We start from the raw sequence: 16,880 nt of genomic DNA, 5'->3' as shown, positions 1-16,880 counted from the left end.
TGCTGGGGATGGACGTTCGCTGCGACCTTAGTCCAAGGGATTACATCGAGGCTATTATAAAAACAGCTTCACGAAAACTCGGAGTTCTGAACAAGGTGCGGCGTTTTTTCACGCCACAACAACTGTGCCTGTTATACAAAACACAGGTACGGTCTTGCGTTGAATATTGCTCGCACCTTTGGGATGGCTCCGCTAAGTACCTAATGGAGGCCTTGGACCGGTTGCAGCGACGTGCAGTACGCATTATTGGCGACGTAAAGGTCACAAACACCCTTGAACCTTTACAATTGCGTCGCGAGATAGCAGCACTGAGCGCTTTCTATCGTCTGTATCACGGCGAGTGCTCTGAGGAATTATTCTCTCTAATTCCTGCTTCCCCCTTCCTTCTTAAGTCCACGCGAGCTGGTTCTCGATGTCACCGCCTAACTGTGACATCAATTCCATCGCGCACAAAGAAATTTGGCAACTCCTTTCTTTGTCGCACTACCAAAGAATGGAATTCCTTACCAGCTCACGTGTTCCCCTCCTCTTACAACCCGGGTTCCTTCAAACGAAGCGTGAAGAGGCATCTTGCGGGCCGGCAAGGCGGGGACGGCTAGTACAGAACATTCTTCCCGACTGTACTGGCCGTCGTCGCGTTTGGACTCTACTACCACTTACCATCAGGTGAAGTAGAGTCATTTGCCATCCCGGGGCATATAAAAAAAAAGCCCCTCAGAACCTACCTCGTCGTTATATTAGAATTAAAACATCATCTAAAGTCAATTCCATTTTACGTATGCATTAAAAAATATATATTTATCTCGAACATTCTTAGCTGAGAATATCTAAGAAAATTTATAAAGAACACGGATTTCCAGATTACATGTACACAGTAAGGAGTAATTGACTTAATCACGACATCCGTCGTAGCATTTTATTGGTGATAAAACTGAACCGTGCTTGGAAAATCGAAATCTATCCAATTCCCTTTGGAAATGATTCTTTCTAAAAATACAAATCTTATTCATTACAGCAATTCAACTAGCATACATACACCTTATATAGACATTTGAAAATTTTGCATTATAAAAAATTTAAACACAATCTGATGTAGTTACAACTATGTAACATATTACACCCAAATGTACATTTTATATAAAGTTTCAAATGTTATAAATTTCGGTCTAACTTAGTGGCGAAATGCTTTAGACACACTCGACTTCCTAAACAAACTTATTCCGTTAGCAGTTGTTTCAAATGTTCGTCAAAACTTGTAGTGCTGAGTGAATTCTCTTGTTTAAATTTATATTTTAATGTGAATATGTAAATTGTTTTAAATATAATTATTACATGACGTTTAATATCGTGAATAGATGTATGTTACTAGTAACAAAATAGGTCTGTCTATCACGATTGTTACAACCGTACAGTAAGTACCTACCTAAAGTAGATTTGTTGTTACGGAGCCACATTCAATAATAACGTATTTTTATTACTATGATGATTTTATATTTATGAAGTATACGATTAAAAAAATAGGTTATATTTCAGTGTTCTTAATACTGTGATAAATAAATAACTGTCTGTAAAAAGATGAACTAGAATAAAACTCACCCGGATACTGAGCCCGGCCCACTCGTGATTTACTCAACTGCATTTTTACTGTATTTATAGACTGGCAAAACCATAATTTTGACATAGGAATGGAGACACTGACTGGGTATGGATGGGGACACATTGCAGGCCGCAGTGCATATAGCACCAGTGTATATAAACAACGTGAACTAAGCCAAAAAATATTACTAATTGAAATGACTATTAAAACGACAGTATTTATTTTACGAGCGACATAAAAAAAATATCGGTACCTACTACTTGTGGCTTACAACTTTGAACTAATGCTTAAAATATAATAAATTTTGTAAACGTTGTAATGAAAGTGAATTTAAAGTAATATTTTTTTTTATAATTTGTTCTCAGCGGACTCGACGTGGTATCCATCCGGCAACTGGTTGTGCTTTTACGCCTCCTCTCACGACAAGGAAGAACAATAATATGCACAATACATCAACCATCGGCCTCATTGTTCTCACTTTTTGACAGAGTTTATGTCTTGGCTAGAGGATTATGCTGTTATCAGGTAAATAATTAACAAATGCTTACTAAATTGATAAGATATTGTACGTTTATTCCAATTTACGTACAATTTGCTTAAACAGTCGTTGTTTATTTACCACTTATTAAATAATTCTTCAGCGATGGCGGCTATTCAACTAAACTGGAATTATTGATGTGCACAAGTGTGTGCGTTAAGACAGATGAACTCTGAACAACACATGATCTGGCGGTACAATAATTTAAATTATAGGTTGCTTCCCTAGAATCGCGTTAGATTTATTTATTTATTTATTTATTTATTTATTTATTTATTTATTTATTTATTTATTTATTTATTTATTTATTTTGGACAACCAACAGTAGATACATTACAGATTTACAAAGTAGTAACAATAGAAATTTCAAAGTTTTTTTGACAAATGTTCCACTAATTATAGGTTATCACATCTTTCATAAAAGCATCACATTATAAATAGTTATTAAATAGGGTCAATAATTGAAAAATTTAAATTGAATATTACATTATAAATTGTAAATTATAAATATTCATTAAATTAAATTAAGTAAAACAAGTCAAACAAGATTGCCGTCTATCTTTTCAAAATCCTATCTCCTGCGCGGCTTAACTTTGGGATGGGTCGCCATGACCGAAATGTAGTCAAAAGCCACTTTAATAATTTATTCAAATACATTTATACTCGTATGGAGTCGGATCGGATAGCTAGTCAACTGTAATGAAATATAAATAATTATACTTAAAGTATATATAAACATTTAGGGTTTTTTTTTTTTTTTGTATAGAAGAAATATAATATACTCTACCAGAGGCCGGATTAACCTAAAGGCAAAGTAAGCAACTTCTTATTAGACCCGGGTTACTTATACTTAGTCCCAGAAAAAAAATAAGAAAACAAAATATAACGAAGAAACCTTTCCGTAATTGCGAAAAGACTTCATTATATTCGGTTGTGGACATTTAAAACTTCGACTAAGCCAAACATACGTATTTTTCTCATAAGGTTAACAGTATGAATTAAAAAAAAAATTAAACGTATTGATATAACTTTTTTTTTGAACCAATCTGCGAAAGAACTTCAAATATTCTTAATTATATTGTAATTTGTATACTTTTCAACATCCTGTTATGATAGAATATTGACCAAATCACTATAAATACTGTTAATAGCTTCAAAAACTGCAAACTCGATGAAATTTCTACGCAAGAATTTTACTTTTACCAAAGCCATCAGCCTGAGCTAATAGACCGTAATATTTCCCGCCTACGAAACTACGAAGTTTGATTGTACCGAAGCGGGTTAATTAACATAGCTGACAGCGGTACCGAATGTGCCAATCAGAAACTTTTAACCCGCATCAAATTATTTATTCAGTGAGATCTTAAAATTTATACGCACGATTAAGATTTTGAGAAGACATCAAAATTCTAGTCATTTAAAATTAGTTAAAAAATATGGTTAACTTTCAATTGCCTTAACATAAATAAGAATGATTAGTTATTTTTATTTATTTTAATCAAGTACTCGAGCTATTCAAATTAGAATTGGTTTATCTTTGTATTCAATGAATGTATACGATCCTTTGTAATCTTCTTCAACTGTCACTATCGCAAACATAGCTTTGTAAGTCTATTAATTGAGAAGACAAGAAGCTTTGAGCAACTGAACTGGAATACTCTTGGCTTAACCTGAAACATTTTAAGAGTAATCAACTGAATTAAAGAAATAAAAAGGCAGTGCTCGAATACTATTGTTTAATCTGAATTAATTAAAAAAACCGTCCTTATTTTTAGAATACATTCACATTACAACAAATACATTATTTGGCATGTAATGCGTGTATCTATGCAGTGTGAATATGAGTGTGATGCACTTTATTATTAAAAGAAAGATAGAGAATTTGTTTGATTGCTACTTTACCCAGAATTTATGGTATTCGTAAAACAAGCGCGATATTTCCTTATCCGTGTGCGCATATGTACTCTATATAATAGATATTATAATCAAAATAAATTCCAAAATGAATGAAGCTGCGCCACAGCTAGTTTTAAATAATAATCGAGCTCAACTAGATACTTACAAATCAATTCTATAAAATAATTCAAAGCATTGTTATTATTATACGATATTCATAAAATTTGTATACTTAAACGGTTACAAAGTATCCTCTTAAAAGTACTCATTCCATGAGATCGTGAAATAAAACTATCGCGTAGTTCCGAACTTCTTGCAATTTTCATATTTCTTTCCTTGCCACTACATCTATTTGTGACTTTTATTATCGGGACTGCAGTTTTCAAGAAGAATAAAGCTTTCAAAACTTTCGTAGTAATCCCCACTTTCGTTGATTTCTGTATTTCTATCTCAGGGCTATTGAAGAGCTAAAATTTAACAAAGTGCATTTTTATTATTAAATAATGAATAATGTTTTTGATGACCAACAATAATTATCTTAAATAAATTTACATTCATTTACCGCAAGTAACAAAGAGTTGGTTGATTTATATGATAAGTGATATATAATATAATATTTAATATACCTTAAAGTAAGATTTAAAGCTATTTAAAGTATCTCGTACTTAAAAGCTTTCTCCATTCTGTATTTACGATTAGTCGTATTTCTCAAGGAAACGATAAAATTGTAATATCTATATAGAAACGGTAACGTGTTGGAGTTCGCTTCTTTATGTCTTTTACAGATCTGTTTTAAACAGATTGAATTTATTCCTTGAATAAAATTTATAATATGACATTGTTTTGTATATATAAATGTTTTTATTACGAGTGAACTAATAATTGTGAAGAAAAAGTTAATAAATAATGTTGTTATAATTATTAGTTGTCATCGACATTAAAGTAATTAGCGCGTAATTCAAATCGGCGGTAAAAAATATATGTTTCTTCCTTGTGCTTTATTTAATGTTTTGCGTGACATCCAATCGCTTTGCAAAACTCCAGTCTTATTTATTTTTTACGTTGTCAATTTATTCAATGAACAATCGAATTATGTAATTGTATACAATTATGAGCAGCGGTTTTTTCAAATAGAATCAAATCAAATACTCTTTGTTTTACAAAATATTTAGAAACAATTATAAACACAAACACTAGAGAAGATGTACAAAGGTTGCTAATAAAGCAATCTAGCTAGCTGTGGTTTATGTTATATGTTAATGTCTCTTCCGACATTTAAGTGTTTCCTGAACATGTTTGTGTTGACCGCTCGCACGCATTGATTGGAGAGTGTCGTCTTTGAACCCGAAGCCTTCGATGAAGATTTATAATTATATTCAACAAAGCTAGTAGTAGTCCTTAAGAAAGATACTAATGTACAACAAATAACAATTAATAGTAAATATTAAGATTTAAATTAATATTAAAAAAATAAGTGTTATCTGATTTGTATTCTTTGTCCTGCTGCCAAAAATCAATCAATCAATCAATCAATCAACAGCCAATCGTTGTCCACTGCTGAACATAGGCCTCTCCCAAGGTGCGCCAAAGCTCCCTGTCCTCCGCCTTCCGCATCCAGTTGGTGCCCGCCACCTTCTTAAGGTCGTCGGTCCACCTGGCTGGAGGGCGCCCTACGCTGCGCTTGCCGATTCGCGGTCTCCACTCTAGGACTCGTCTGCTCCAACGGCCATCGGTCCTACGACATACGTGACCAGCCCACTGCCACTTCAGCCTGCTAATTTTGCAAGCTATGTCGGTGACTCCGGTTCTTTTCCGGATAATCTCATTTCTGATCTTATCCTTCAAAGATACTCCGAGCATAGCTCGCTCCATAGCACGCTGAGCGACTTTGAATTTGTGGACTAGTCCCGCAGTTAGTGTCCACGTTTCGGCACCGTATGTTATGGCAGGTAAGACGCATTGGTTGAAGACTTTCGTCTTCAAACATTGCGGTATAGACGAGTTGAAGACTTGACGAAGGTTGCCAAATGCAGCCAAGCGAATTCTTCGATCGGCTTCCTTCTCGAAGTTGTTCCTACCGACTTGTATTATCTGTCCTAGGTAGGTATATTCACTAACAACTTCGAGAGGTTTCCCCTCGACGTATATCGGTCCCGGCACGACATGCCTATTGAACATGACCTTGGTCTTGTCCAAGTTCATACCGAGACCGACACACCGGGAAGACTCGCCTAGGCTACGCATTTCGTTGAGTTGTTCCAGCGACTCTGCTATGATGACGATATCGTCGGCAAATCGAAGGTGTGAGATGTACTCGCCGTTTACATTGACTCCATACCTAGTCCAATCCAGCGTTTTGAAAACGTCTTCCAACGCGTTGGTGAACAGTTTCGGGGATATTACATCCCCCTGTCTCACCCCTCTGCGCAGTTGGATCGCCTTCGTCTTACAGTCCTGGATGTGGACAGTCATTGTAGCGGCGTTGTACAGACATCTCAGTACCTCGATATATCTCCAATCGATATGACATCTCTGCAATGAGTCGAGCACTGCCCAGGTTTCGATGGAGTCGAAGGCTTTCTCGTAGTCCACAAATGCCATACACAGCGGCTGATTGTACTCTTCGGTCTTCTGCACAATCTGCCGAACAGTATGGATGTGGTCCACGGTGCTGTAGCCTGATCGAAAGCCGGCTTGCTCTGGGGGCTGGAACTCGTCAAGTCGTCTGGCGAGACGGTTCGTGACGACTCTTGAGAACAGCTTATACACGTGACTCAGGAGGGAGATTGGTCTGTAGTTTTTCAAGAGGGTTTTATCACCTTTCTTGAAAAACAGTACCACCTCACTCCCGCTCCACGTTTCCGGGGTCTTGCCATGTTGGATGACGGAATTAAAGAGGCTTGCTAGCTCTTTCAGGACCGGAGTCCCGCCTGCCTTAAGCAACTCTGTTGTGATTCCGTCATCTCCCGGAGCTTTGTTGTTTTTAAGCTGTTCTAGAGCCGCCCTAATCTCGCCTTGGTCAACGACCGGGAGCTCCTCGGAGTAATGGCGCATAAGAGGGGCGCGCTGGTCATCAATACTGATTCCCACGGGTTTATTCGATCTTGAAGAGAACAACTGCCCATAAAACCTCTCTACTTCTCCGACAATCTCAGGCCTAGAGGTAACGACCCCACCATTTTCAGTTTTAAGTTTTGTCAGACGCGGCCTCCCAAACTTGCGAGCGAACACTTTCGATTCCCGATTTTGCTCAATCGCAGCCTTGATGGCACGGGTATTGGAGCGTCGGAGATCGCGTCGCGTCAGCGTTTTTATTATTCGATTTAAGGCCTTATCTGACAAAAACGATGGTAGTTCTCGTCGTTTTCTCATGAGCTCGAGTGTCTCAGCAGAGAGTTTTGGTGCGTTGTCTCTTCTCTGTGGCGGAAAACACTTGCGGGATGTGTTTTGCAGTATTTTGACCAGCGTGTCGGTTCTCTCATCAATGCTGCTTAAATAAATAGTATTTATTCCAAATGCCAAAAATAAATAGTATTTATTCCAAAGTAATGCCAAAAATAAATAGTATTTATTCCAAAGTAACGCAAATGTATGTTAGTAATTTTTAAACAATATATTACAGGGCGCTGCTCCGCTCCTCGTGCCATTCTGTGCAGAAATTGGACACATTTGTCCAACCACCCACAATCCAGCTGACTTCGTCCTGGAAACACTAGTTGGGAATTCAGAAAGCGCGGCGCAAATGTCGGAACTATGTCAAAATGGAAAACTTTGCAGGAAGCTTGATCGGATGACTTTAAGGGGTGGACGGTTAGTAAACGATACACGATAACTTGACGATTATTTTCGCACGCTACAGCATTATTTACAACTAAAGCCTTCACGTACAGCACACAAAACAATTATTAATCAAAACTACAAAATCCTTATTAAATTCGCAGTTCTTAAATTGAACATAGATATGTCATATAACCTTATCGATCTTTTTTGTATAATGTTAGTATATAATTTATCATATTGCACCTTAAATTGATTTAGAATATCTACAGTCTATACAAATGTTAAAATGGTTAAATACTCTGTATGTGCAATACCTACGACATACATCACGAATAAATTTGACATACAAGTCATCAGCATCATATCAATAGGTAAAAATTCCTACATTTGAAGTAAAATAATTTGAAGAATAAGTATACTATTCTGTGTTTCTGTGGGATATATTTACTCCATTAGAAAGTTTTACCATTATCGCGTTTTTAGTAGGTACACGTAACCTAGTTTTTATGTTTATGTGGATTTGTCCCTCTTCGTTAAACGACCAATTTGGATCTTAAAAAGTTTGTATACTTTTTAATATCCTTATTGACATACCTACTGCAAGTGTGCAAATTAAAAAAAATGTCTTGCTTTAATAGAAAACCGGTATTACACTCAGACGAATCTATACAAAGGATATTTGTGGAGCACGTCGCTAAAGAACAAATGCAGAAAATGGAGTTTCCAACTACATTCATGACTCAATTCTCGATATTGATTTATCGAATGTTCAAACAATCTAGCAGAAATTCGGTAAGCAAACTAATTTGTTATTAAAATTTTCTATTATCTAGCGATACCCGAGGATGGTAAGGATTTTATGCCACATGGACTCCATTACTATTTCTAACATTAACATTCCACACAAAACTTGTTCAAACGATGATCAAATATACATATTTTATCATACATTATAATTTAGTGACATCACTGTCACCAGTATCGCTCGGCTCTAATATTAATTAGTTATTATTTTTTTCAGAAAAGATATAAATAAACTTTATAAGCAAAACCTTTTCCGAATATAAAATTTAAGACAACTCGCTAGAACCGTTTCCGAGATACACAACATATACAAGAATTGCTCATTCGATAGTATAAGTTTTTAAATATATTTTTTGTCAATAATTAGTCATTGTCATTAATTAGAACAGTGACTAATAACGTCAAAAAGTTGAAAAATATGAAAAAAATATAACAAAAGATTTAAATGCATACACACATACTGGTGGTTGAGCTTTGTGCAAGCTCGTCTGGGTAGGTACCACCCACTCATCAGATATTCTACCGCAAAACAGCAGTACTTGTTATTGTTGTGTTCCGGTTTGAAGGATGAGTGAGCCAGTGTAATTACAGGCACAAGGGACATAAAATATTAGTTCCCAAGGTTGGTGGCGCATTGGCTATGTAAGCGATGGTTGACATTTCTTACAATGCCAATGTCTAAGGGCGTTTGGTGACCTCTTACCATCAGGTGGCCCATATGCTCGTCCGCCTTCCTATTCTATAAAAAAAAAAGTATTAGCCTTTAATGTAATAATATTATATTTCTCATTCTAAAAAAAAAACAAATATAAATTATTTTAATTATTTCAGGTAAACCTATGGATTCAACTTTTACATCATGTAAGCGCAGCCGTACTTGTTGGTGGAATTTTCTTTCTGATTGGTAATGACGGACAGAAGCCAATGGCTAATTTCAAGTTCTGCCTTAGCTGTGTCGTCTTTTTCATGTACACTTACATCATGATACCTGTGTTATTATGTAAGTATAAATCATTTTATTACATAAATTGTACAGTAGGTTGCTTCAACCCCAATAAGCACCATTGAAATCTTCATGCTGATCATGTGTTTACAATTAATAATATATTGAACGACAAATGATAACACCGTAATAAAATCTCCATTATTCAAAGGAATTTCTAAGACGTAATATGTATTGGTGCACTGGAGCAGTTCTGCGGAATTTCTGCAAACGACTAATAATAATATAATACTTATTAGATTTTTTTCATATTATCGATACAATAAATAACTTGGTAGTAGTTTAAGATAATGAGATTTTGAGCAGATACCATACATTCATCAACAGACGTCGAACTGATGTAATTTGTATTGCTCTATTCCTGTTTGATGAGTATTCCAGTGTTATCAAAGGACAACAGACGTAGCATCTTAATTTTAATTGATTTGTTTGACAGTGTCTTGTGACTGTAAGCAGTAACTATCAGATGACCGTTTTCCCGTCTATCTTCCTGTTTTTGTATAAAATAGGAATTCATATTTGATAGCAAATATACACTCGCTATAAAGATATTTTATAAGTATCAAATTTGACACCTGATGATTTACTCTATCAAAAATGACTTAGATAAACTTGCATAAGTAGACAAGCTATTATGTACGTATTTCTTTTAAGTATTATAATTATTGTTGTCAACTTCTTAAAAGTACCTTGGATTAAATATACAAATACCTCCTTGCGAATAAAATGCAAATGCCATCTTACGTGACCCAATCGTGCCTTTTCACTACTTTTAAATAAGTGTAACGAAATATACATGTCAAAAAACTTTTGCCATATATTCGCCAGGCCTTAATATCCATAAGAAGGCTTTAAATCTATTTACATAGAAGGGTCACTAAGAAGACCTTTTATATCACTTTCTACAATTTATGTTATTCTAATGGACCTCTTTTCGGGACGACGACGGTACAGCGAAACATCGATATTCGCAACATAGTTATGGAAAGTGGTAATGAATAATGATTTTTATTTAAATTTATACTTATCTATACTATATATAAAGTCTGAGTAAATAGATATTTTTTTAAATGGTCTATTTGTAAAGCATTACAATAGATTACCCGTATAATATACCTACCTTTGTGTAATGTTAGATATGTTATACAAGACACGTGTGTGAAACTGCGCTGACAATTTAGTGTTAGCATAATATATACAACACAATTATCGCTATCAAAAAACAAATTCTTCACCATTACAATAATTAACATTTGAATATAGATTTTTAAATAATTATTTTTTTTTTAGTTCCATTGGAGCTTCGTATGATACGAAGGGAATACTTTAATCGATGGTATAGTTTGAAAGCATATTACGCAGCTCTAACTCTATCGACATTACCAATAATGGTATGTATACTTTACACGCATTAGATAAAAACAGACACATTCACAAACATTTTTAAATTAATGATTTCAAATTAGAAATAAATTTTATTGATAGAATGTTTCATAATTAAATACATAACCTATGTCCCTTGCAAAACGAACAAATTAATATTAAATGAACAAACAGTTGGACTTCATCAAAATCAAAAAAAAAAAAAATTAACATTCATCTGGATACCACAATCTAGCGAGGACACTTTATTTTTATTAACAACCAAAAATAATATTGTTGAATTCAATGTTAATTTGTCAGAAGTTAATAATTAATATATTTTATTAATATTGTAAGTTATAACTAAGCATACGTGTAATAGATGGCGCTAGTATACTCTTGAATCGCGGTATAGTTTCGCTCAAGTCAAAATTATAATAAGTCATACTATTTTTTTTGTTTTGCGCTTCCCACCAGTAGATGGCATTGTACCCAATCCTAGATCACGCAACAGTTTTCTTTATTTATTTGTACAATACATTTCTTTGCTTTAATTAAATATTGAGTTTAACAACAGTGTGCAGTTTGATTTAATAGTACAAGCAATGCCATTCATGCCCACGTCTCTTTTCTTTCATACCCTCACAATTCCGAAATTTCTAATTGTTTTTTTTTTTGCCACTTATTTGAAAATAAATTTGATATATTCTCGTAGGTACTTAAACTTATAACAATAAATAAATATATGTAATTAAAGAGAACTTTATATTAAGGTAAATTATATTTAATTGCTAACACACTTCAGCTTAATATAAAATACAATGAACATATAAGTGGAACTCGCCTGCAAATTGTGTGGTTTTGGCAGATTGCGGCTGTCGAGATGTCACTCCCAAATAGATGTTATTTAACTTGCCTTATGTTCTTGACCGATTATTAACTAACAAAAGTACGATATATAATTTTGTAAATTTTAATATATAATGAAAACTTATAATGTTCAATTACAGAATCCAATGAAATAGAAATCTAAGAATTCTTAATAAGTGACCAACTTCTTAAGTTAAACTACTGTTAAAAGCTATTCATTTATTATTCGAACAATATTTTTTAATTTTGTTGACAGTAAAAGTTTTTTTGTTCGGTTCTAAAACATCTAAAATAAAATTGTAAAGTGCTCAAATATATATAAGTGGCTAATTAAAATTCTTACATATAAATTATCATCAATCATCATCATCTATCAAATCTATCAATACAATAATAACAAATATCATCTATCAAAAATCAGTAGCAAACATTTAATTAAAGAGTAGAGATCTATGTTTTTCACAAACAATAAAATTTTAAATGAACTTATATATACAAAGTTGTTGTAATAGCTACGTGTTATAATTTAAATTTTGTCAACGCTGCTCTTTTGTGTTCGTGTCTGTTTTTTTAAAGATATGTCTGTAAGTTTGATAGTTCCGTTTGTATAAAATAAATAGACAGGATATGAGAAAATAACATCGATTTAATGAATATATTTGGCTGATATTATGTCTAACGATAAGCATATTTCTTATTAGGGTAACAAGTTAAAAAAAATATTTCTTTTTCAGCTTATATTAGGAACATTGTTCATACTAATATGCTATTTTATGTCTGGCCAACTGTTGGAAATGGACAGACTAATTCTTTTCATAGTCACTGGCATCTTGACAGGTCTGTGTTCCGAAGGTTTTGGTCTTCTAATCGGTTCTACTTTCAATGCTACCGTAAGTTTGATTAAGTTTTGAACAATAGTTAAACCTTTTAAGTGATGATGTATCGTTTCGATAATTAATCCTATATTTTTTTTTTAGAACGGTTCAATCATCGCACCAGCAACTGTAGCTCCATTACTCGCTTTGTGTTGTTACGGCACGGGCTTTGGACCATTCATCGAAAAAATTATGAAATTTCTCATGTCAATGTCGTATCTACGCTATGGTTTAACCGGATTCTGCCTAGCATTATACCATAAACGCCCACTTATGGAGTGTAATGCCGATTTCTGCTTATATGCAGATTCAAAAATTCTGTTGAGAGACTTAGGAATGGCAAGTGAAAATTTTGAAACACAAGTTATCGGTTTACTAATATTTACAATATTTTTCAGATCAGTAGCATACTTCGCGTTAAGATATCACCTAACGGCGGAGTTTACAAGCAAATTCATGACTTACATAAGTAAATTTTTGAAGCACAGATAGTTAAAAATAAAATGAACTTTATTGTGTTCATGTAATAAATATGTAAAACATAATAAACTTACCTCATCATTTGTTACATTCTAAATTAAATGTTTCGCAGTAATGCTTTCTTATTAACGCAATAGTAACTGTCAATATAAATCAGTCCAACTTTTTACTAAAACTTACGATTAGATATTTCAACTAATAATCAAATAGTTACTATCGTTCTTTAAAATGGTCCTTAGTTGTATTAGTAAGTTAATTTAAGAAAAAAAAATCTAATAATTAATACCTTACCCAAACCCTACAATTTAGGGTATTTTTTTTTAATATTTACGTGGACGAACATATAGGCCAACTGATGGTAAGTGGTCACTACCATGCGTATATATTGACGCTGTAAGAAATATTAACTATAACTTACATCGCCAATGTGCCACCAACTTTGGGAACTAAGATGTCTTTGTGTCTGTAGTTATACTGGCTCACTGACCGGAACACAACTGCATTGCTGCTTGGCGGTAGAATATGTTATGAGTAGGAAGTACCTACCCAGACGGGCTAGCACAAAATTAGATGGACTTTTAAGATTTTAAAGGCCGGCTGTCTCAAGTCAACCCTCTATGGGAATGCTTTTCCTGGTGATCCATTTGTTGGCTCCTACACCAACGGTTTTAGATAAATTAGCATTCTACTCTGCAGGAAGCCGAGCGGATACTTGCCTTTACTTTAAATAATAAATTTAATGAACACTTATTAGGGTAAATAACGGGTAGATAAATAAAAATCTAAGTATTCTGTGATCTTGAATTAAGATAATATATTATTCAATTATGTATTTATATATAGTTATATTATGTTAGAAATAAAGGCACTCGGTAGGTACCTCTTTAATTAAGTAAGTTAATTTTACAAATTATGTATATGTCATTGCATGTGCGATTGCAATTTTTTTGTTATTGATTATAATGTTACAATATATTAATAACAATTCTGCCTGCCATCTTGTAAAGATATGATACTAAATAAAAGGTGTTTGAAAAAACGGTGTTTTATTTTACTTTGATTTTTACACCTAATATTACAACTTATTTTCAAATTTCATTGTGTTCTTGGTATGAAATAGTTTTATTATTTAAATTTATTTGACGATAAGTAACCGATAATTTGTTTTTCTATTTAATTAGATATGCAGACTGGTCAATGCGCTACCCGATGGTAGGTGATCACCGCCTAAAGTCATTGACCGTGTATGACATATTAACAATATCTCCAACGACAATCAATCATTAGAATTAAGAGGTTATGGTCCGTTGTGTTTATAAAACAAAATAACCAACGTGTTCATATCTAAATAGATCCGTCATGCCTTAATTTATTTAAAATAAACTTTTTTATAACTCATATATGATACTCGAGGTTTAATCAACACATTTGATTGCAATAAAAAGAATTCAGATTAAATGTAGACAAAGGTCCGGTGCGTTTTTATGTAATAAAAATTGACCGGAGATAATATTCATAGGTGTATCAGTTTTTTTTTATCTTAAGTTTTATAAATATTTTTATGACGCAAATTATGATTACTTCACTATCAAGTTGCAAACATGATAACTTTTTCTAATACCAACAAGATAAGTTTTATTGATAGACTTAATAGGAATTTTTTATTTAAATTTTTATTCGCACTTCATATATAAAATTAAAACATTTTTTTATGTACGTATTTATAATATTGATATGTATAAATGTAATAAAAAATAATTATAAAAAAAAAATGCTTTATTGTGGAAAATAAAGTTTATAAAATACCATTTCAATTTTCACATACTTTCGAGATGTACAATATGTGTACAAAACGAGAAAAAATTTAGATAACAAAAACAATTTATTGCCAATAATATCAACATTATCTATCTCTTATTAATAGTTTCCCTATATTATATAATAGTAGGTACTGCATAATATATAAGAATTTTTTTTCTTAATTTTAATAATATTCAATCAATCTTTGCAGACATCTAAAGCGTCTTGCTTCTCTTCAACTAATTCCTTTCCTGTAAGATCAAGTTTTTCACGTGCAAAATCTGAGATAGTCAGACCCTGAACGATCTTCCACTTCCCATTGCTAACAGTAACGGGGAATGAATATACAACATCTCTAGGTGTTCCATAGGACCCATCAGATACAACACCCATGCTGACCCAACGGTCACCTGTACCAAGGAACCAGTCCCTCATATGGTCAGAAGCTGCTTTAGCAGCAGACAATGCAGATGACATTTTTCTGGCAGCAATAACAGCAGCACCACGCTTTTGTACTGTGCTTACAAATGTTGTCTTCAAAAATTCATCATCATTTATAGCTTTAGGGACAGATTTCTCTGCACCACCAATTTTAACAATAGCATTAGATGCATCTGGGAATTGAGTAGATGAGTGATTTCCCCAAATTATTACATTTTTAACATCCTTAACAGGCACCCCAAGTTTTGCAGCCAATTGAGATTGGGCACGATTTTGATCGAGACGGGTCATAGCAGTAAAGTTTTCTTTAGGTATTGAGGGTGCATATTTCGAGCAAATTAAGGCATTTGTGTTTGCTGGGTTGCCCACAACAAGAATTTTTACATCTTTGCGAGCAACTTTGTCAAGGGCTTGTCCCTGTTCTTTGAAAATGCGTACATTGGCAGATAGGAGATCTTTCCTTTCCATGCCTTCTCTTCTTGGCATAGCACCAACAAGGAATGCTGCAGATACATCCTTGAAAGCTTCCTCGGGATTAGCAGTAGGCAAAACTCCTGCTAGAAGTGGCAAAGCACAGTCAGCCAATTCCATAACAACACCTTCTAATACCCCCATCATAGGAGCTATATCAAGAAGATGAAGATATACAGGCTGCTCTGGACCAAAAACTGCTCCAGAAGCTATCTGGTACAGAAGGGAGTAAGCAATTTGACCAGCAGCTCCCGTTACAACAACTTTGATTGGTGCAGCCTGCAATTTGAAAAAAAAAATTATTTAATAATAATTTCTTATTTTTACAAGTAATATCTATACTATCACATGATAAACAACTACAATTGTATTGACATTTGTTTTTTCAACTGCTCCACAACATAAAAAGACATAATTAAAACTTTTAAAACGGAAACTGAAGATAACTAGGTAAAGTGGAATAGTATTATGTTATATGAATATGATAAAAATCACCATTTAGAATTACTGATTGACCCACTTTTGATTTTTGTTATCTTATTCAATTGTTTCACTTAGTTACTTAATTCAGTGATATTAAATTCCAGCTCCAGTTTTTAAATAAAGGTCAAATCAATGTCAGCAAGGTTATAAAATTGTAACACTTACCATTTTGTTAAATTTTCAGGTTTTTCTTGTAAGTTATGAAATTGCTGGAAGAAAAATAAGAACAAATCTTGTTCCTGTATTTGCCGGCTTTTAAAAGAGGGCTATTTTTTTTAAAAACAAACACCGGTGACTTTCGTCTCCGACCCCTTGTGGAATTCTAACTTCACTTCTGTCCTTTAAATATTATCCAATAGTGTATACTGTATAACTTTACGTATAATCACAGATTGTTGGTACTGGATATTTTAGTTGGTACCTATATTCTATATTATATTATATATATAATCTACCTTTATATTGTCTATGATTGGAATT

The 16,880-nt window shown here is 33.5% G+C and overlaps 2 protein-coding genes across 2 annotated transcripts in view; one reads left to right on the top strand and one right to left on the bottom strand.

The window, feature by feature from the left end:
* LOC126771255 (ATP-binding cassette sub-family G member 1-like) overlaps positions 1-14,281 on the top strand; it is a 79,011-nt gene extending 64,730 nt beyond the window's left edge. The window contains exons 5-11 of the mRNA XM_050491042.1: positions 1,963-2,122; positions 7,654-7,841; positions 8,450-8,603; positions 9,447-9,615; positions 10,909-11,009; positions 12,585-12,740; positions 12,828-14,281. Coding sequence (XP_050346999.1) covers positions 1,963-2,122; positions 7,654-7,841; positions 8,450-8,603; positions 9,447-9,615; positions 10,909-11,009; positions 12,585-12,740; positions 12,828-13,217 — 1,318 coding nt within the window. The 3' untranslated portion in view covers positions 13,218-14,281. The remainder of the gene's footprint in view (positions 1-1,962; positions 2,123-7,653; positions 7,842-8,449; positions 8,604-9,446; positions 9,616-10,908; positions 11,010-12,584; positions 12,741-12,827) is intronic.
* Positions 14,282-15,019: 738 nt separating this feature from the next.
* Positions 15,020-16,795, bottom strand: LOC126771333 (malate dehydrogenase, cytoplasmic). Its single transcript, XM_050491183.1, has 2 exons — positions 16,566-16,795; positions 15,020-16,196 (listed from the first exon to the last, which is right to left on the bottom strand). The coding sequence occupies exons 1-2, from the start codon at positions 16,566-16,568 to the stop codon at positions 15,204-15,206; spliced, it is 996 nt and encodes a 331-aa protein (XP_050347140.1). The 5' UTR covers positions 16,569-16,795; the 3' UTR covers positions 15,020-15,203.
* Positions 16,796-16,880: the final 85 nt, after the last annotated feature.

This window comes from Nymphalis io, chromosome 10, assembly GCF_905147045.1.
Source record: "Nymphalis io chromosome 10, ilAglIoxx1.1, whole genome shotgun sequence".
Classification (NCBI taxonomy): domain Eukaryota; kingdom Metazoa; phylum Arthropoda; class Insecta; order Lepidoptera; family Nymphalidae; genus Nymphalis; species Nymphalis io.
Note: the sequence above shows the minus strand (reverse complement) of the source record. Positions and strands in the feature narration are given on the sequence as shown.